This window comes from Alosa pseudoharengus, unplaced genomic scaffold (assembly GCF_046254945.1).
Source record: "Alosa pseudoharengus isolate Yale_2024_CS ecotype anadromous, Long Island Sound unplaced genomic scaffold, YU_APseudo_1.1 YU_APseudo_1.1_scf_8, whole genome shotgun sequence".
Classification (NCBI taxonomy): domain Eukaryota; kingdom Metazoa; phylum Chordata; class Actinopteri; order Clupeiformes; family Clupeidae; genus Alosa; species Alosa pseudoharengus.
Genome location: NW_027468870.1, coordinates 34,887,501 through 34,908,498, shown reverse-complemented (window position 1 = coordinate 34,908,498; position 20,998 = coordinate 34,887,501). Strand labels below are relative to the sequence as shown.

Here is a 20,998-nt window from a genome sequence, read left to right as displayed (position 1 = left end):
GTTACAAGGCAAAGACAAGCACCTACCTCACCTAGCAGATAAGATTACTGCATTCACCAAAAAACTTGAGGTATGGGACAGGCGCCTCGATCGCAACAGTATGCCTTTGAGAATCTGAGTGAAATCGCTGAAACGTCTGCTTCGGGAGCCACTCTTGTGATCCCATGTATTAGGCCTACATCACATCCCTGCAAAGTTTATTTCAAAAATATTTCCCAACCAGCAGTGCTCAGTATGACTGGATTATGGATCCATTTAATGCAGCATGTTGGTATTTCATTGAATATATTGTACAATGCTGTAAAATATTGGCTTATGCTTCCTAATATGTTGCTGGAAAACAGAAATATGTGTGTTTAATTTACAATGGCACATTATGTATTTATTATTATATCTGCAGCACCAGCTGATTTTAACTCTGCTGAAGAGGATATATTTAGAACTTGTCATTATTTCAATACATTTGACAATTTTAAGCTTGACCTACCACTTTCTTAGAGCAATGAGGGACAGGTGGGGCTCGAAAAGGCCCCCTTGATCAAAGTGGGGAATGACAGAAAATGTTTGAGAACCACTGCCTTAAACTAAGCATTTACATGAAGCACAGTAGCCTATGCCGATTGAAACACATTCCACTCAGATAGGTGCTACCAGGCTCATATAGGCTATCACTTTTAATTGCAAACAGAAAATGTCTAGCTAGCTGTTTATACCAACTTAATATCATGACTATTGCTAATATAGTGCCAAATGTGGAGTTTGTGGACTAGCCATAGGCTTATATTTGAATGGAGCTGATCATTATGAGAGTTGCATAGATGCTCTTATAGTGACAGTGCACCATTTATAAATGAGTTAAACTGCATCAAATTAGTAGTATTTCTTAAGAAATATTTTAAACTAACAGTTCTGCTTTGGGCACCAAAATAGCCAGCAGTGGCACTGCACACACACAGTTCAAACACATATTCTGTTTTGGTAAATGCATTACTCCTCTCTGCACTGCAACTGTTAAAAGATGTAAATGTTAATAGAGACTTTGGTTTTAATATTTTTTTTGCTGTATTTTATTTACATCTATTCGAATGAAGGAGTATACACACCAAAAAGTTAAGATTGAAACTAATAAAAATACAAGTTTTAAAAAAGCGTATTCAGGTTGTGTATAGCTAGTGTGTTTTTGTAAAGTAACTAAGTAAAGTAAATAGTAAAGTAACTAATTACTTTTGAAAATAAGTAATCAGTAAAGTAACTAGATTACTTTCTTGGATAAGTAATCAGTAATCAGTAACTATACTTTTTCCAAGTAACTTGACCAACACTGGTCATGTGATAAAAGGACTGTTCAAACTTTGATATTGTTTTTGAATGACATTTCTATCATGAATAACAATAGAGATGGTCTATATTTTCACATTTGGTATCCGCCATATTGGATTTCAAAATGGCCAACATCAAGTTTGTTTGGAAATCATGTCAATAGCTTCCTAGACCCTAAAAATTGAGTGTTAGAACTTAAAATACTTTTTTATCTTGTTTAATTTTGAAGTTGTATCAACAATTCTATTAAGAATGGTAGCCATATTTGAATTCAAGATGGCGGCCACTAGGGGGCGCTATGTGTTGGGGTCCATTTCAATTTTTAATCACTGGGGTAGTAGTATAACTGTGCCAAGTTTCATGCTTTCTGCAAAAACTGAACGATTCCGGTGCTTAGTCGCTGTACTACCTCGTTAATGGTGTAAAACAGTGATTTATTTGCATGGCTAGGCCAATGCCCGAGGCACCCCCATCGAAAACCTGTTGGTAGCATCGGCTAACTAGCGCCAGATTTCGGAGTGCAGGGGACAAGAACATATGAGACAATATGAGACAAAAGTTAGTTTCAACACACTTTAGGTCAATATCACACCAAACTTCTCCTTTAAGCAAGTCATCTGTTTAGCTCGCCTCTGGCCCGCCTATATCAGATACACCGATGTGATTGGTGTAGCTCGGCTCCAAGGGCATAGACCTCTCCAGAATAAGTCCCGCCTCCGTAACTTCCGTATCCATCCAACTTCCGGGCGTTGATTGTCTATGAGAAATAACATGGCGTTTCGAAATATCATACCGGTAAAACATCTGTAGGTAGCGAGGTAGAAAAAGCTGGTGGGCAGATTGGCCTACACACGTCTGCCATCTAGTTTCCACTGGATTTTTTGATTGTCGGTGCCGTTTAAGTAGTATACTATAGACTATACTACTTAAACGGCACCGAAAATAAAAAAATCCAGCTCACAAGCCAATGGAGAGTTGCTAGACTACCCTGGCAGCCGCTATAGGGTAGTCTATGTCTAGATTTAGGCTAGGCTGGAAGACTTTTTTATATGAAACAGTTTCTAAACGTTTAGACAATGTGATGGGAACTAGCGTGCGTCTAGATTTCTAGGCTAGGATAAAACTGGTTCAAACTATATTGATGTGGGTGAGGGACCTCAGAGTAATGTAGGTTCTAATTGACCCCAGTTTATCAGTTAAATAGGATAAAAACCAAGGAGGGGTTGGGTTTACCAGTTGATCTAAAGTCTTAGATAAAGATGTAAGGTTATACTGATGGGCAGAAATAAATTCTGAAAAGTAGTGTGTTCTTGCATCCTTGGCCTGATACCTGTAACTGATATATGGCCTGTAACCATAAAAATATACATTTATTAGTTTCACTTGACTAAAACATTTCAGTTTACCATCTTGCAAGTTAACCTTGACATTGTTAATTTGGGATAAATATATATAAAAAAGAACAGAAAATCTAAAAAAAGAACTGCCAAAGTCAATGAATTTTCCTATTCATCATTTGTTCCCAGCTGAAATGGAATCTTCAGTGACTGATTTTAATGTCTGGACTTCGATTAATTTCAGATATGTGAAGAGCGCATCCTGGTGAAGCTGGATTTCTTGTGAGATCCTGCTGTTGACGATGGCCACTGCTACTTTGCCAGCCAGAAGGGAGGCTGTTTATCATCTTTGCTGCTCTCCAAGGAGAAAGAAGAGACACTGATGTCAACATGGAGTCCATTGGACCTCTTCACGCAGAATGTTCCCCTGCACAAACAACCAGACTGTAGCAATACATTCTCTCTTACAGACATAAGCTAACATAAACAGAGCCAATCTACTGACAATAAATGGATTTGTGCATCATCTTAACAACCTTCATTCATTTTATAATGAATTCAACTGAAGTCACAGGAGTAAAGGAAAAAGTGGCTCTGGCTTTGTGCCCAAATTAAAGCTGCAGTTGGCCAGTCTGAGATTGAGGGGACTTAGGCCAAAATGTTTAATGTTTACAACTCTCATTCCCCACTACTACGAGCACCCTCTCAGCGAGTTCATGCTCGTCAGTGCGCACCAGACTGTGACCGACAGTCAGATCTCACACAGCCCTGCTCTGATTGGACCAGAAGAACCTGGAGCTGTGGATTTTTGCAAAACAAATAACAGGCTCTAGGTCAGAGCTTAGACCCAAAAAATCAAGGCCGACCCTTTAACTGTAATTGAGCCCGATTTAAACCCGACATTTTTTAAATACGTGGGCTATTACAACTGACTTTCTCAACTACAATTCCGAGTTGTTTGAGCTACAATAATAGCCTATGTTTAGAATTATCTTAATGAATAATGCAACGGAGGACGAAGCATGTAAACTATGTTGGATGGAATGGATCGCAAATGAATCCGAATGAAGAAATGTAAGCCACTTACAACGTAAAATTATGTCCCTGCAGCAAAACTCAACGCATTTCTCTGTGAGGGCTTGCCTCACTGGTGTATGCTTGTAGAAATGACAAAAGAGGACATTGAAGGCTGACTATCAATATTTCTGCCATGGCAAGCCTGCTTCATGTCTCTGTTCATCTCAGTCTTTTTGCTGTCATAGGCAAACATCGTGCACACTTAGGCTAATGCACGCGGCAAAGCATAGGCTTACCTGACAAATGCATACCTCCGACTTTCCTCCAAACTTGCTCAAAGTTATTTCTCCTGTTTTTATTTTTTTCTTTACATCTTAAAGCTTTACCTTGCACTTAAGTTACAGCACAGCAGGCCCGGTGTGATGCGCGCGAGTGGAGGAGAAGCTGCGCATGACACGTGTTGCGCAGATGACATTATAAATGACATTTTGTGACTTTGTAGCCTAACTTGTATAACTGTACACATTTGTTACTTAGGCCTACTTTGTTAAATATATATATATATATATATATAGAGAATCTAAACTCTACTCTAGGTGGAGGTAGAAGTGCGTTTTTTTTTCTAAAACCAACTGATTTATGTTGTTCTGTCAGAGCAGTCAGGTTTCAGTGAATATGATCAAAAAAATCTTGCCAACTGCAGCTTTAAGGGAGGGACCCACTTCTAATGAGTGTAGTGACAATGATATACACAGTATGGATCCTCATGTTTGCAGGGCTGTACTGTGTATATCATTGTCACTACATGGAATTGGAACTTTCTTCTAATTATCTGTGGTGCTCATTTCAGTGAAATCTGACGGGTGTAGGTTATCAGGTAAAATGGCAGGTGATTCAGGTAATCAGGTAAAATGGCAGATACATTGACATATTCTTGTGCCTACTAGGTTCTTACATGTAGAATGTGAGTATAGATGGTGTGGTGTGACAGCAGGTTGCCCGTCACTTTACGTGTCAGCTGTACTTCGCGTCAGTTGTCTGTATTGTGTTCAGCACAGAATGTATTGTGTGCTTTGAATGTGAAGACGTGTATATTATCACATATTTACAAAACTGAGAAAAATCTCTGACACATATTTAACTAAAAACCATCTACTAAAACCATCAGACATTTTTTTTATTATTGTTTAGAGGAGACTTATGGAGGTATATTTTTTTGTTTTACATTTACATTTTTTGTATTATGTATTACATTTTATGAGCATTTTTTAGGTTTTACAAGATTCTACCTTAATTTATGGTTTCACAAAGCTTCAACAACTTCAACTCCATTTACCATAGACTTTTCAATTAACACACTGCTTCACCAGCTACAGCGCATTGCAAAGACACTTCAGGAATTCGAATTTGCAGACTGCCTTCCAAATTCTCAGTCCAGTTATCAATAATGTTACCAGTCTATCCCATCTGCATCACACATATGTTCTGGGATCTTTGGAGGGCCTCACATTGCTATGCCACTAAAACAATACAAAACAAGCTGATTTCTGCTGCTTGTGTAAATTGAAACCCCCATTTACAGAAACAAAAAACATCTTATTGACTGTAACCTTCAGTGGAAAGCATGTAAAGTGCATCCCTATCCTCCACTTTATTATATGAGAAAGTAAAGCGAACACTGGCATCTAGTGTACAAAAATGCATTTGCATTCATAAAAATGTCCGTGACAGTGCATGTTTGTTTCTGATCTGTGGTTCATCTCCAGATAATTTCACAATAATATTGTAAATGTTCCCAGAATGTATTGGTATGTATAAAAGAAAAAAGTTTGCGGTGTTACAGCTTTGTGTGTGAGGTAGTAGAAATAGCTTATTGTGAAAGCTCTTAGATGATCTCCACATGCTGTGGTGTACAGCCAACACAGCTCCATTGGATGTTCCAAGTGGAATCTGTTTTTATAAAATCTGAAAAATTGACCTATGTTTTCAAATGCTGTCCTGCACCTGGTGTGGGTGAATGGAGTGAAAATCTCTAAAACGCTCACCAGCTTGTAAGACTTAACATGATGTACGGTCAAAATACATTGGGAACTATTATTAAAATGTATCCCCTCATTGACATAAAATGTTTGGGGACAACATAAAATGTACGAATTACACGTCACTAGGCAGTTAATCACTTTTCACCAATCAAGCTTGAGCCATAGTATGGCCTCAACAAGATTTTTTAAAAGTCCGACATCTCACCACTTGTGATATGTCTGGTGAGAGGATCACAGCTTACTTGTTCACGAGCAGACTGTGCGTGAGGGTGTGTATAATGGAAAAAGGAAACGAGGATTGAAGGGGTTGCTTCAGAAGAGGAAGGAGTAGGGGCTGTCCCTGTGTCCATGGCTGTCCAGGGAGAAGGAGGGGATGGCTACGTCAAACATCTCCCCATTGGGCCTCTGGAAGGAAAACGTTCCCCTACGAAAGGTGAACACAGTGGTCAATGATGAGTCCCGCGCACGCATTCAAGGGCATAAAAGGAAAAGGCGGTGAGAAAAGCCAGTCACAAAACCAACTGACGCCATCTCTGCCTTTCAAAGAGATTTGAGGGACTAGGCTGGACCTGCAGGCATAGCACAGGTCAAGCGCTGATATTAGCTGTGCGGAGGACATCAACAATGAGGCCTGACTCTGACCTGGTCTTATGAACCTGACATTTACTCTAAATGGGCCTGAGCTGGAGGTGCTCCTCCAAAGCTTCTATTCACTGAACAACGTCCAATAAGCTCTCAGTGCATACAGTGTCTCTGTTGCAATCTGCAATGACAAAAAGTGTCAGGTGAACTCTGAGAAAATGACAACGTAGCTCAAGTACTTTAACTTCTATTTGATTTATTTTATTATGCTCAACGTTTAAGAGCCTTACACAGATCTCTTTTAGACACATTCAGTATCAGTTGAATTTCCCTATCAAATAAAACAAACAAAAAGAAAAAGATGAAAAAAAACAAAAACAATCCAAGTCAAGGACAGGAATCAGCTCCCATCCACAGCAGCAGATCAAGACTACAAACAGCTTGGGGTTATAACACTTCCTACATCAATCATATCATGTATATTTTAACATAAATATCACAACAGGTATAAATTACAAAATGTACACTGAGGATCTCAAGGAGACATCATTTGGTGGCATATTTCCTCAATAGGCTGACAAAGTGCTACAGAAAGCAAAGATGCCGGGGCCGCACATGACAGTCGGAGGTGTTAAAACAACTATCATTATGTGATTCCACTGAGAAAAAAACAGTACAGGTGAGCACCATCGGTAAAGCTTTCAAGCCCAAAAAAAAAAAGTTGAAACTGGATAGGGTAGATTGTGTGTTCATGAAAATTATCATCTGAGTAATTTGTGTAGCAGCTTGTAGCAGCTTCTATGTGGCAACACTTCCCAACCTCAGGGTTAGGGGTTTTTAGAGGTGGAAATGTAATCAAACATGATATTATAAACCTGCATTGAAAAAAATGCATAAGGGTCCAACAATGGCACGATATTTGCACATCTTCATCTATGCTTATTTAAAAAAAAAAAAAAAAAAAAAAAAAAAAAGGCTTCCTGACAGCACTTCTCCAATGCAATGTCCATCAGATTACACGGTAGTCTCTTCCTGGAGGTGCTTTGTCTTTCACACATACACTTCACAGTAGAATCGAACATACATACAACACAAATTCCCTCACATTCAGTTATAAATATCTGCAGATATTCTGTGGCCATGTTCTGTGGCTTAATATGTGGTGAAAGGTAAAGAACATCACAATCCAGATGTCTGATTACTATTATTTGGGTTAGTGTTGACATAATCTCATTTAGATAAGATGAAGCTTCATCAGAGAAACTGTTAAAAGACCTAGTCACTGGGTAGGTGATGAGATTAAGGGTGCGTTCGTAAATTCAATCTGACATGCTCTGGGCGCTCTGAGAGTGACGCTCTAAATAAACACACGATAAATCCGAATTTACAAATGGTTAAGTGTGCTTGGAGCGCTCGGAGTGACAATTTACGAACGCACCCTAAAACAGAGAAGGTGAAGGGAGAATTGCAAAAAAAAGGAGCAACTACGTCCTGCCTACAATCCTTAGACTGACCATAATTTCCTCTATTGCCATTTGCAATACGTACAGACATTTTATGAGGTCACTACATGACTAAAGACATCATAACTGCACACGAAGTTAGGTCAGGCAAGGTTTACTTCAACCTGCCACTCCAGATGAAAGAAAGGTCCAACATCCATTACAATAATTACAGATTGTTATAACTGCAAGTGCTGTTTCTCCAAAATAAATAAGTTTCCATATTATGTATTATGATGTTGCATATTATTAACTGCCTAATATTAACAAACAATACTGTGTGCATAGATAGTCAAGTAACAATTGATTTATTTCTTAAATAGCTTTCCTCTCGTGTCTTAAACATGACTTCCTAAGTGCATCTTAAAATTTTACCTTGCCTGTCTCCAACTACCTGCATCTTTATGGCTCAGAATATAGCTTAAAAACATTGGGACATTGTAAAAACAGATATGATAAAAGGGGATGAAAAGAAGAGATCAGGATTTAGGGAAGAGTGAGAGTAGGTAGAGGTGTATGTTGGGGGTGGGGTTGTATCTGGTGAATAAAAGTGTAATGTGGGGTCTAGGGTGGAGGTGTATGTTGGGGGTGGGGTTGTATCTGGTGAATAAAAGTGTAATGTGGGGTCTAGGGTGGAGGTGCATGTTGGGGGTGGGGTTGTATCTGGTGAATGAAAGTGTGGGGTTTGGGGTGGGGGTGGGGGGGGGTTTGCACGGGGCAGCTCTGGTTGGCCCTTAGGCCAGTGAGGTGAAGGGCCCAGGCAGGAAGCCGTTGGGAGTATCGTCTTTCTTGCTTTCGAGCGAGAAGGGCGGGATGCGCACATCGAAGAAGGTGCCATTGGGCCTCTCAAGCCGGTAGGAGCCCCTGCAGGGGGCGACACACAGAAGACGCGCCGTCAGAGACTCAGCAGCTGACCAGACACCGCTCACGACACACTACAGACTACTGGAGTCTAGAACACAGGTCAATACTACAGTACACACACAAAGGGCACTCCAATGCATTATTTAAAACCTCCGTTTGGTAAAATTAACATAGTATCCAAGCATCCAATATTCAGGTTAAGACTTAACTCCATTATCCATGGAAAATACCAAAACTGTAAACTTAGGCATATTCGAGTACTAGCTCTTGATCCGTTTTTATTTTTAATTCCACAGAAACTCAATTCGAACCAACAGCAGTGGCATTCCAGGAATTTCATTCAGGGTGACTTACTCATCCTGAAACTCATTTTGGGTGAGGTTGGGTGAGGTTTGCCTATGTACAATGAAAATTAATTTTAACTGGGACTTTGACCAGATAGAGGCTGGTATATGATTTAAACAACATTTCACAGAGTTTGGAAAAAGATTGAAAAATAATTATCAAGCAACTGTCACACACAGCTGTAAAAACATAAATGCACAGTGCCTTGCTCTTCACCCTCCTTAGGCAGCACTCACACTAGCATGCTTTTTTCACCTCCAAAAAGAAAGCATTCCAAAGTAGTGAGTGTTAAAAACATGCAAGATGGAAGTTGATTGTGTACATGTTATGTGCCATTTAGCTAAATAGCTAGCTTGCTGACTTAGCTGGGACAGGCTGCTAAGCAGAGACCCACTGGGGGAAAAAACGCAACCTCAAAACTTGGAGGCAATGCAACGGTCAGTCGCATCATTCCATAAGGAATCTATTGAATTTGAACACCTGGAGGAAAAAGGTGTGTCAGTGTGAACGGTGCCTAAGTGTTTTTCCTTTTTTATATTACCTGTCACTTAAATGGACTTTATTTGGATTAACATTAGTGAAGTGAGGAAAAAACTTATTTAAAAACGACTATAAAAAAAAATACTAAAAAAGTGGTATATTCAATGTATGAAATTCCTACATGAAATCAGGTGCTACAAATTACCTTTAGAAGTCACATTATTAGTTAAATCCACCAGAGTACAATCTAAGGGTCACATCATCTCAGTCGTAATCCACAAGGAGGTGGCAGCAGAGTTTGACGCTGATGTGCGGGGTTGTACTGAGAATAATGGGATCTAAGCAATTGAATGTCGAAAGCGGAGTGCGCCACACTCATGACTGCGCTAGTGTGCGCACCCCTTTAATCAGAGGTCTGTTTGAATGGAATATGGATGGCATTAAATTCAGTGAAATGTCTGAGGGAAACTTGTTTCAATATTCCTGAGATTTGAGACTGACATGGAGATTCACCTTCCTGCCAGACAATGAGCCTAAGCATACACTCAGGTGGCAAACTATATAAATGTACTGACATCACGTGGTCAAAAGCCAGACTATAGACCAGAAGAGTAAGTAAAAGTCCTGGTGGCGAGATGTGTTCAGCTTATAGAGACACACCCCCAGCAGACTTGCAGTGCTGCTCTATAAAGTATTAAATAAAAATAAATAATTCAGTAAAATTAATAATTATACACAGTCAAAGTCTGTTTTTTTTTTACCCAATTATCCTTTTAAATTTCAGGTTGCAAGGCAACAAACAGAACTAAAGGCCAAGGCAGGTGGATACTTTTGCAAGGCACATGGGAATGACACTTCCCGACATTTCTAAAATGTAGTTACTTTAATTTTCAAAAAGTATGAAATTGACTGTAAAAGTTTATTTGGTTACATTTTACTTAAAGGTATCTACATAAATGTATATGTATATGTTCGAGTTAATTTTGAGCCAAGTTCTTGTAGCCTGAGCTGCCCTACTTCTAGACATTTTGAGACACACAAGACAGAGAGATCTAAAATCTGTAAGGTCGGACATGCAACTCACCACATATGTCCACTGGGGGCCTGGAGAGAGACATGACTGCTGTACTGAAAGGCTGGCTGTTCTTTGGATAACACAGGCTCCTGCAACATAAACATGTCATCAGTAGATGGAAGGGTTTCTTTCATTAAAGGTGCAGTCAGCGATTGTACAGTTAAGAACAACATTATTCATACCCCTGACAAATATTGATTTAATGTGTTATTCTGGCTGAAAATTACACTACCACATGGCTAAAGGTTGCAAGACAACGTGGTAGAAACATGAAATCAAAAAAGAAGGGTTTTCATCTTTTTTTTTACATTTTTATGAAAAATGGCACGTTCAAAATTATTCATACCCTTTATAAATGATCAGTGAAAACATTTATTTTTCAACATAAACTACTTATGAACATAAAAACACAAGTTCTGATTCCAATGCTCTCATGCTTTAGCATAGACGGAGGAAGGCAACGAACCCTCCCTACGACCCCTCTCCCTCTGACGGTCTCCAGTGTGCCCGATAGGCTGAAAATCCTCCAATGGCGCTCTCGTAGCTGCACCACCTCACTGCCCATGTTCTCCAGCCGGATGCAGTAACGCCACTGCAACAGCGCGCACATACATACGCACATGGACACAACAGTAGTTGTAACAGGTGAACATTAACACTTCAGTTGAGTTCAAAAGACAATTAAAGTTTCTTGCAGTAGCAGAAATGGCAATGATATTGCACATATTACATTCACTTGTGGCCTACAGAGTGAAGAGAGATAGGCATGCACTACTTGGAACAGGAGGAATTAGTGACAAACAAGACTTACCCAGTAAACATGAGATGTCTGTGCTTCCTGGTGGACAAAGACAAAGCATGTTATGAGTTGTAGTGCTATGGCTTTATACATAGCACAGTGAAGGTACAAGGCAAAAACAATGAGCCAATATCAACTACATCATTATGATGGGTTAATCAACAGGGTTCCCACCAGGCTTGGAATTTCAACATTCTGGGGGCAAGGCCACTTGGCCTTCAGTTGGGCATATTTGGTGGAGGGCACAAAGGCCACATGTCAGGGCACTAAGGCCAACAATAACTATACAATAGTTAGTAGGCTATAAAAATGATCATGAATGTTGTATTTAGCCTATTCACTGCAGTAGACCTGCATCACTGTATGAAACATTACAAAAACATGAAACATGACACATTACATATAACTGTAAATCATCTGATCATCTAATATTTACAGATATCTAGGCTATATTTAACATTTATTTGATATTTGGCCTTTTATGGAATCATGTATTGAACAATTTAAGCACAGCTCAGCTTTAAGAAAGTCAAATAGCCTAGATGCATGCTTAGCATTTTGTGATCATTAAGGCTACTTTCACAAACTCTTAGTCAGCTGTCCTCTGATTTACCGATATCTAGGCGACATTTGTAATATTTATTTTGTATTTGGCCCGTTATGAAATAATGTGGAACAATTTAAACACAGTGTAAAACTAAAAGCCCAAATTTGGAGACATCCATGTATGTTGAAATTTACTGCAAATTCAAAACGGGATTACTCTGGAACGGCTAACTGTACAGGGGACTGCTTTACACCTTTGTGTTCGGTAAGGTCTGCTGTTTATTCTGATATATGGTTTGTCATGTGTTAAACGAGGGGTTCGTGAAGTATTCCGCCGAGATGAATGGGTAGGGAGATGGACGCAAAACCTTCAGTAGAATTTATGATTAATTGAATGATATTATTTACTTTTCTCGTGAACCGTTCATCACAGCAATTAGCAGCTGACATCGTTTAAAAGCTGAGAAAAAGCTCTTTCGTGTGATACTTGTGATGTCTGTGTGATGAGTAGGCTACTTCGCAAGTAGTTCAATTGAGAAGAATGGGTGAATTTGGACGCACTTTCTTACGTAATTTGCGCTGTGAATGCTAAGATTGTTTTGACAGGCCATAGGCTAAATATATATCGCTATTAGTAGGACGCAAAGCAGAATATTGAAAGAAGGGGGCACCAAGGCCACCGTGGCCTGTAAACCTCTGATTTTCAAAGGGGCGTCACGGCCAATGCAAGGGGCTACGACGGCCATGGCCGTCGTGGCCGCCGTTAAATTCCTACCCTGGTTCCCACTCTAAGTCAAATGTGAAATTCCCTGATTTTAACAAAAAACATGACCTTTCATGCCTGAAAATTCCATAATATCCCAGAAATTCCATGACCCCTTAGAACCCTCAGCCACGGTTTAAAAAAAAAAAATGTGATTGCTTCCTCAAATATTAATCGGAATGGGCGGATTATAGTATTGACAGGTCACTGTGTCAAATGGAATAAGATGCAAAATTACTGAATAACAACTGAATGGCTTGCTACTGTAAAAAAAGAATAATTTAATAATAACAATAATTTTAATAATAAAAAAACAGTACTGATTTATCATAGTATTTTTTCCACTCAATGTTGCCTCTCAAAGCACAACGTTGTTTGTAATATGTATACATTTTGCTAGAAGATTGTGATAATTCTGACAGCTTCACTCCACCTGACAAAATAACCACACATGACCGCCCATTTAGTCTTTTTTTAGACTTTCACACTACAGCGTTGATCTATGACAGATCATTATTTGTAGAGGTGGTGGGACCATGCTTTTTCAACACTGGGGTCTGGCTCTGTCCTCCTGCATGAGAGCCAGGCGAGCTGACCTACCCTCATGCCCATGTAGAAAGGGATGACTGTGACACGGATGTTCTCCGTGGTCTCCCGGTGCACGTCAGACAGCTCCAGCCAGGGGTGGTTCTTCTCCTGCCACGCCCGCAACGTGTCTCTGGGAATAAAGGGGGGCACTGCCACACAAGGAATCACAAAGGACATCAGGCACATGTTGTATACAATTTGTTTCTGTAATACAGCACAGTGTAATGGTAATATGCAATACTTTCTATCTAAACAACATCTACAAAAAAGACATTACTGTTCCGCTGAGTGTGTACTTTTATAATGATGCTCTCCAAAAGAAGGGACATTGGAAAATATGATACATTTTCAGTAAAAATATATTCAGTCATATATTTCATACCTTTGCCAGCGTTGAACATGAGGAATCGCTCAAATAGCTCATGCTGAATGGGAATTTGATCGGTTGAGTTGTAAGGGAGAATATCTTCATGACTAACATAATCCAGACCTACAAAAAAGGACACAAAAAATGAAACAATTTTGGCAGATCTCAATACAAAGCAAAAGTCAGTTCACAGCAAAAATATTACATTTAAGAATTTGCATTAATAAAATGGTGGTTTTTTCCGCTCACAGGCGCAAGGGTAGGGTGACCAGATGTCCCGGTTTTGAGATGCGTGTCCCGAGTCCCGACAAAAGCCTGTCGGGACGCTAAAATGTCCCGGTTTACACCAACCACTATTAAAGTGTCCCGGTTGTCAGAGATTACATAGCCGACATGGTCTTATTATAGCCCGATCATTAAACCCATGTAGAAAGTTAGCCTAAAGCGTCTGCCGTATGATTTCGATAATGTGTTTGTGCGTGCGTGTCTCAGTCAATCGTAGCAGTCTGCATAATCTTTGCAACAAGCAAAAAGCATTACAATGTATCCGTAAACATTTTGCAATGCCTCTTCATATCTGCCTTGTTTTAACGGTTAGGCTACGCTAAGACAATGTTGTTGACGAGATAAGTCATCATTCTCAAAATGGCTGTGAGTTAAATATTTTCATGCATGTCTGGATAACAGGTGAGCATGCTGGAGACAAACAAATCACTATTAGGCTAGGCTAGTAGGCTAGTGCAGGCCCTATTCTCTGACTGAAAGTGCGCAGAACTTGTGCGTTTACACAGGCCTAACAATATTTTATAAAAATGTCTGTGTCTGTCTGAGCTGCTGCATGTTCAAGTGCATCAAATTGCATCAAGTGCATCAAATTCAAGGCTCTAACGCTTGCCTACAAAGTAGTCTCCGGTTCTGCTCCCACCTACTTGAATGCCTTCATACAGACATACGCTACCTCCAGACCGCTGCGCTCCTCAGACGAACGACGTCTAGCTCTACCTCCGGTACGCTCAGGCCAATCCAAACTTTTCTCATCTGTTGTTCCTCGCTGGTGGAACACACTGCCAGTTCCTACAAGGGCAGGGACATCCCTCTCCATTTTCAAAAAACTCCTGAAGACCCAGCTCTTTAGAGAACATCTCCTCTCATAGCAACACTTACAACAAGTCTTGCTGATCCTAGCACTCACCAGCCGTCTTAAACTGACACGTAACTGTTAAAAACAGCACTTATTCTTACTGTACTCTAATGTTTTTTAAATTGTCCTAATATTGTTGAGAATTGCTCTAAAACTTAAACTGTTTACCATGTTGTTAGTCGCTTTGGCTAAAAATGCGTCAGCCAAATGTAATGTAATGTAATGTAATGTTCAGGTTAAACGCGGTCACGCACAAAGTGTCCCGGTTTTAGTTCCGACAAATCTGGTCACCCTACGCTAGGGGGAAGCGAGACGGCCACCATTCAACCGAAAAAAGTCATATAACCATTCCAATGACTCTGAAGCTGGTAAATGAATGTACATTAAGTTAAAAAACTTGCATATTAAGCTAAAAAACCTGCATAGTGTGCCTTTAATAGGTACTGCAGACACACATATCCTACAGTAACATACATCAACCAAGCCAATACAAACACATAGTGCAGTCATAAGTCAAAAGAAAAAACACTGTTATTAGAAAAGATCTTTAAACACACCTGGAATAGCATAAAGGGCTCTGCTATCATCGTGATTGGCAAGAAATGTAACTGCCTCAGTCTGTGATCTTTGAGACTGCAAATTGAACAGAGGATGTGTTGATTAGCAAATCTGTAGAGGTGGAGATGTTTTTGGGTGTATGCTTGTGTGTATATGTTTGCCTGTGAGACAAAAGCAGGTCCACTTACTATGTGAGGACAGTCTCTAGTGTCTATCAAAACTTGGTAGTATGTGTGTGTTTTCCCTTTCACTTCTTTAGACCCATGTGCTCCAGGAGTTTCAGGCTTACTAGAGAAAAGAAACAAAAATAAAAACAAATTTAAGTGTGACTGTATGACCATAACATTTCCCTTTAATTTGACATACAATTCTTCTTATCCATATATCCATCTACACACATGAAAATAGACTTATATTACTAATGGCAAGGAAACATGTGTGCATATAGTCTCAGGTTGTAAATAGAATGTAGGTAAAAGGTAGCCTCTCTGAGGAAACAGGAGAGTTCTCACCTTTCAGCTGCTTGTGGTGATACATCTCGATCATACAGGCGGGCATGCCAGGGAAAGAGCACTATGCCCCTGTAGCCAAACACACTGTGCAGGAACAACTGAAGAGCAAAATAAAAACATGTACAGTAGTATATTATCAACATTCAGACACACAAATGCATACAAACAAAGACATCATCAGGTTTCTCATTAATACTCTCACACACACACACAAATAAAGGCTGCTTTTTATTAGGGCTGTCAAAATTACTGATTCATTTCGATTAATTAATTTGAGAAAAAATAACTGATTAAAAAAATCAGTGCAGATTAATCGATTCTGTATGACCTTTGACCCCGAGTTCTAGTCAGGGAAAATTAGACTGTAAAATGAAGGAGAGAGAAGAAAACGTGCTGCCTGGATCATTGATTGGAACATTTACTTTTAAAAAACGGCCTGATGGTGTTGATAAAAATAAAGTGTTGAAAATAAAGTCCTCTGTAATGTCTGCAGCAAGGAATGTGCTCTATATACATCAATGCAAAGAAATACAGTCGTATGCAAAAGTTTGGGCACCCCTTACGAAAACCACTGCATCAGTTTGTCACTTGCTGAGCTTTTGAAGCAGCAACTTCATTTTAACATATGTTATACCTTATAGTAACAGAAACATCTCAGTAGTGAAATAACTTTTATTGGTCCAACAGAAACATATTTATGTGCATTTAAAGAAAAACAGGCATGTGCATAAATTTGGGCACCCCAAAGAAATAATTCCATTAATATTTAGTATTGCCTCCTTTTGCTGCAATAACGGCCTGTAGACACCTCCTGTAGCCAAGGACAAGTCCCTTAAGTCTGGCAGGTGGTATTTTGGCCCATTCCTCCACACAAAACGCCTCCAGTTCAGTCAGGTTTCTTGGCCTCCGTGCGTGGACAGCCTTCTTCAAATACATCCATACATTTTCAATGATGTTAAGGTCTGGGGACTGGGATGGCCATTCCAGAACATTGTACCGGTGCTTCTGCATGAATTCCTTGGTGGATTTTGAACGGTGCTTAGGATCATTGTCCTGCTGAAAGATCCAACCCCGGCGTAGCTTCAACTTTGTGACCGACTCTTGAACATTCTTGTCAAGAATCTCCTGATACTTTAAGGAATGCATGTGGCCCTCAACTTTAACAAGTTTTCCAGTACCTGTGCTAGCCACACAGCCCCATAACATGATGGATCCTCCACCAAACTTTACAGTGGGCAACAAGTTCTTTTCATGGAATGCAGTGTGTTTTTTCCGCCATGCATACCTGTTCGTGTTATGACCAAATAACTCAATCTTGGTCTCATCTGACCACAGTATTTTGTTCCAAAATGCTTCTGGCTTGTCCAGATGTGCTTTTGCATACCTCATGCGACTCTTCTTGTGACGAACACTCAGGAAAGGCTTTTTGCGCATCACCCTTCCAATTAGCTCTTCCTGGTGCAAAGTACACTGGATTGTGGAACGGTGAACAACTACACCATCAGCAGTCAGATGTTGTTGTAGTTCTCTGGAGGTGGTCTGTGGCTTCTCTGTGACTATTTTAACCATCCTTCGCCTGTGCCTTTCCCCTATTTTTCTCGGCCTACCACATCTTTCCTTCACACGGACTGTTCCTGTGGCCTTCCATTTCACAACTACATTTCTGACTGTGGAGACAGACAGTCTAAACCTGTCAGATAATTTTTTGTACCCTTCTCCTAATTCATAATGTTGGATTATCTTAGCTTTCAGGTCAGTGGAGAGTTGTTTTGAGGTCCCCATGTTGCCACTCTCTAAGAAACAACCTAGGACAAGCACAGCCAGCTATTACCTATGTTAAATAGCCTTTTTCATGATAAGTTCCACCTGTCTTTGTAATTGAAGGTCTAACGAGCTAATCAAAGTAGTTTTGTGCTGCAACCTGTCAGCTATAAATCCGTACAGGTCTTGAAATGAATGCTATTAAAAGGGTGCCCAAACTTTTGCACATCCCATTTTTTGCATTTTATTTTATTATAATAAAACTATGTAATGCTACTCTAAGAATTTTGGTCTGGAAAACACTCAAACGTCTACATCTTTGTAGGAAAACAAATCTTGTTGCTGTGATCTTCTATTATAAAGGAAGAGCAAATTGTCATGAAATCTCAGAGGGGTGCCCAAACTTTTGCATACGACTAAGTGTTGACATTGAGGGGAGTGTTCATTTATTTTCATTGTGTCCCCTAGGTCATATCTGTGGCCTGAAATGCCTTGCATGTGAAAAAAAAAACTTCTTCCCGAAGCACTTTTGAATTTATTTCCTCAGCATATTAGGTCATACCATAGATTATTATGGCAATTATTTGAAGAGTGAAAATAATAATAAAAGAGTTTTTGAAGTTAATGTCACAAATGCTGATTATTCAATGATTCATTTGAATTTAAATATTTAAAATACTTTCACAGCAAAAATTATATATGCGATTAATTTAGATTAATTAATCACATAGTATGTAATTAATTAGATTAATTATTTTAATCGATTGACAGCCCTACTTTTTATATGATAACAAAACCATAGAGTGACTTAAGCTAAAACACTGTGATGATTTTATCTACAACTTAGTCAAACTACTCAGTGATTACAAAGCAATCAGAAAGCTTGCATGTGAGGCCAATACCTGTCCAGTTTCATATTTTCCGTGTTGCTTTGGCGCTTCAAATACTCCTACCGTCTCCAACACCTTCCCCTCGGGCCTGTTACCCACCAACAATGCATACACACAAATACCACAAACACCACCAACAGAGTACAGAGGACAAAACATACATACATACAAACACACCACACACAAACAGTCAAGACAAGAAAAACACACAAAACAAGGATGTTAGGAAAACATTTGTTGACCATGTAGCTCCCAGGACAAATTGAACACCAATCATTGCTTTGGCATGATGTAGAGAGAGGTCATATTCTTAGAAAGCTGGATTAAAGCCTATTGTATTCATCATCTTTAGGTCATCTTTCTTATGTATCCTACATCCAAATTGTGTAATCCTATGTTGTTTTCCAAGAATCTTTAAGAACATAGCAAAGGACATATGATCCTATTTGGTATTAGTTCCTACAGGAGCATGAGTCATGAGGGGGAGGATATAGAATGGATTAAATATCTTAACATGTTTACAGTAGAGGCAGCCCCGTTGTCAATAAAAACAACAGCCAAGCATCGCTTAAAACAAGATCAAACCACGCCTATTCCGAGAGCCATGGACCATAGACAGTAAAGGCATGAGGAGACCCCACACGTGATCTGGAGATTGATAAGGTAACTGTAGTCAGATTCACATCTTCGACAGGCGTGAATACCTCGCACCTCCCCAAATATAGGTTATGTAAATGTACTAGTTAGTGGTTCCACAATTGTGTCTCTTCACGCCTTGAGAGTTAAGAAGAAGCCACGTGCAGCCCATGCCAAAGTAGGGGGGCGTTGACTTCCAACTTTACCCACACCACAACCATAGACATAACTGCCAAGACATAACAAATTGGGGCTGATTTTTATGGTTAAAAAGTGTTGGGTGACTTGGAACAATTAATCATATGCATATGCATCATATGGTAGATATAACAGGGGAATACATTAGCTATCTGGCAAGCTGCACCAAATAATTAGCTATCCATTACTGTTCTTTATGCATTAGATAGGCTGACACCAGACATAATTTCACTGCATTTCTTACATCCAGTAACTATATGCATGTGACAATAAACTTCCTTGTATCCTTGTATTTTATTCAACAGCATTTTACATGGCTAAATCCATGTAACATTAGCACGCTAACGCTAGCTAGCTGATGGGTATCACTGATTCATATCACTAGCTAAAACTAAATTACACACGTGTGAGGTAACACTAACAAAAGACATGTATCGATATCTGGCCTCTCAGATTCCAACGCTTGGCAATCATGGCGCAATTAGCGTTGATGTTGATAACATATTTAGCAACTAGCTCATTCGCTTTATCTGTAACGCTAGTGTTAGCCAGTCCATACGAACTACACTTTAGTTGACATTAAGTGCAGTTGCTGAGAAACCAGACTGGCATTACATTCAGAACAACATCGGAAACATACATTTCACAAACGACAAGCAGGCACGCAGCATAAGTTCCATCAATGACAGTAAATATTTAGTTGACTAGATCTATAACATTGTGTGCCATGGTAGCTAACTGCTATCCGTTGTGAGCTAGTTAGCTAGCAAAGGTAAACTGACATAACAGATCAACTGCTCACCGTGATGACATAAACCGTTTTTGCTGTATGTCGAATACGTTGCATGTTGAGCACAATAACCTACGCCTCTGCAAGTCGCTTTTACTGTTGAAGTCAACGCATAATACTCGACTAGTGTGTTGTTTATTGAGTTTGCTAAATGTAGATAGCAGCCCTCGTCGTAGGACACAGGCTGCCATGTTTGTTTGGATTATCTTATTACGTTGCGCGTTCACGAGTTCTACGCGTTGCCCAAATCGAATGGCTGCGATGAGGAATTATTTAACGGAGGTCCAAGGTTAACCTTTCTGTTTTATGAGTTGTACGCTTAAAAAGTCTGTAGTTGAATGGCAGACTATGTTGACCAAACATTCGTTCAAAATATTGAATGCAACACAAAAAACTATAATTGTTCACCCAATACATATTTACACACAGCCTATTACAAGTATATTCAAAAGGCATCAATTGTATCATAAAACAATATGGACCCTGCTCATATGGAAGTGAGGGTATAGGCTAGTGACAATGGCCTCACATTTTTGAGATACCCCTACCGGAGGTAGAACTAAACCCAACAATATTTTTCCTCATCTCTAAGGTCTCCCATATATGAAATGGATTCTTGGCTAAAAATATTTTACTGCTAAGATTGTTAAATTAACAGATATTGTTATACACCCCAAAACGTATGTATATTGTGTGCACACACACACACACACACCGGAGGTAGAACTAAACCCAACAATGTTTTTCCTCATCTCTAAGGTCTCCCATATATGAAATGGATTCTTGGCTAAAAATATTTTATTGCTAAGATTGTTAAATTAACAGATATTGTTATACACCCCAAAACCAAAAAAGGACTCAAATATAGCCTGTCCGTATGGGAGT

General features: G+C 39.5%; 1 protein-coding gene across 3 annotated transcripts; it reads right to left on the bottom strand.

The window, feature by feature from the left end:
- Positions 1-2,979: 2,979 nt before the first annotated feature.
- Positions 2,980-20,307, bottom strand: LOC143111405 (polymerase delta-interacting protein 2-like). Of its 3 annotated transcripts, XR_012984529.1 has the most exons (12): positions 20,126-20,307; positions 18,502-18,577; positions 15,839-15,936; positions 15,515-15,614; positions 15,326-15,401; positions 13,643-13,750; positions 13,273-13,409; positions 11,376-11,402; positions 11,031-11,156; positions 10,574-10,653; positions 5,959-6,140; positions 2,980-3,084 (listed from the first exon to the last, which is right to left on the bottom strand). XR_012984529.1 is itself a non-coding variant. In XM_076273633.1 (11 exons), the coding sequence occupies exons 1-11, from the start codon at positions 20,302-20,304 to the stop codon at positions 6,029-6,031; spliced, it is 1,119 nt and encodes a 372-aa protein (XP_076129748.1). In that variant the 5' UTR covers positions 20,305-20,307; the 3' UTR covers positions 4,831-6,028. The 3 variants fall into 3 exon arrangements, 2 of the variants coding, with proteins under 2 accessions (XP_076129748.1, XP_076129747.1); XM_076273633.1 differs by lacking the exon at positions 2,980-3,084 and having other exon boundaries at positions 4,831-6,140; XM_076273632.1 differs by lacking the exons at positions 2,980-3,084; positions 5,959-6,140 and adding an exon at positions 7,258-8,664.
- Positions 20,308-20,998: the final 691 nt, after the last annotated feature.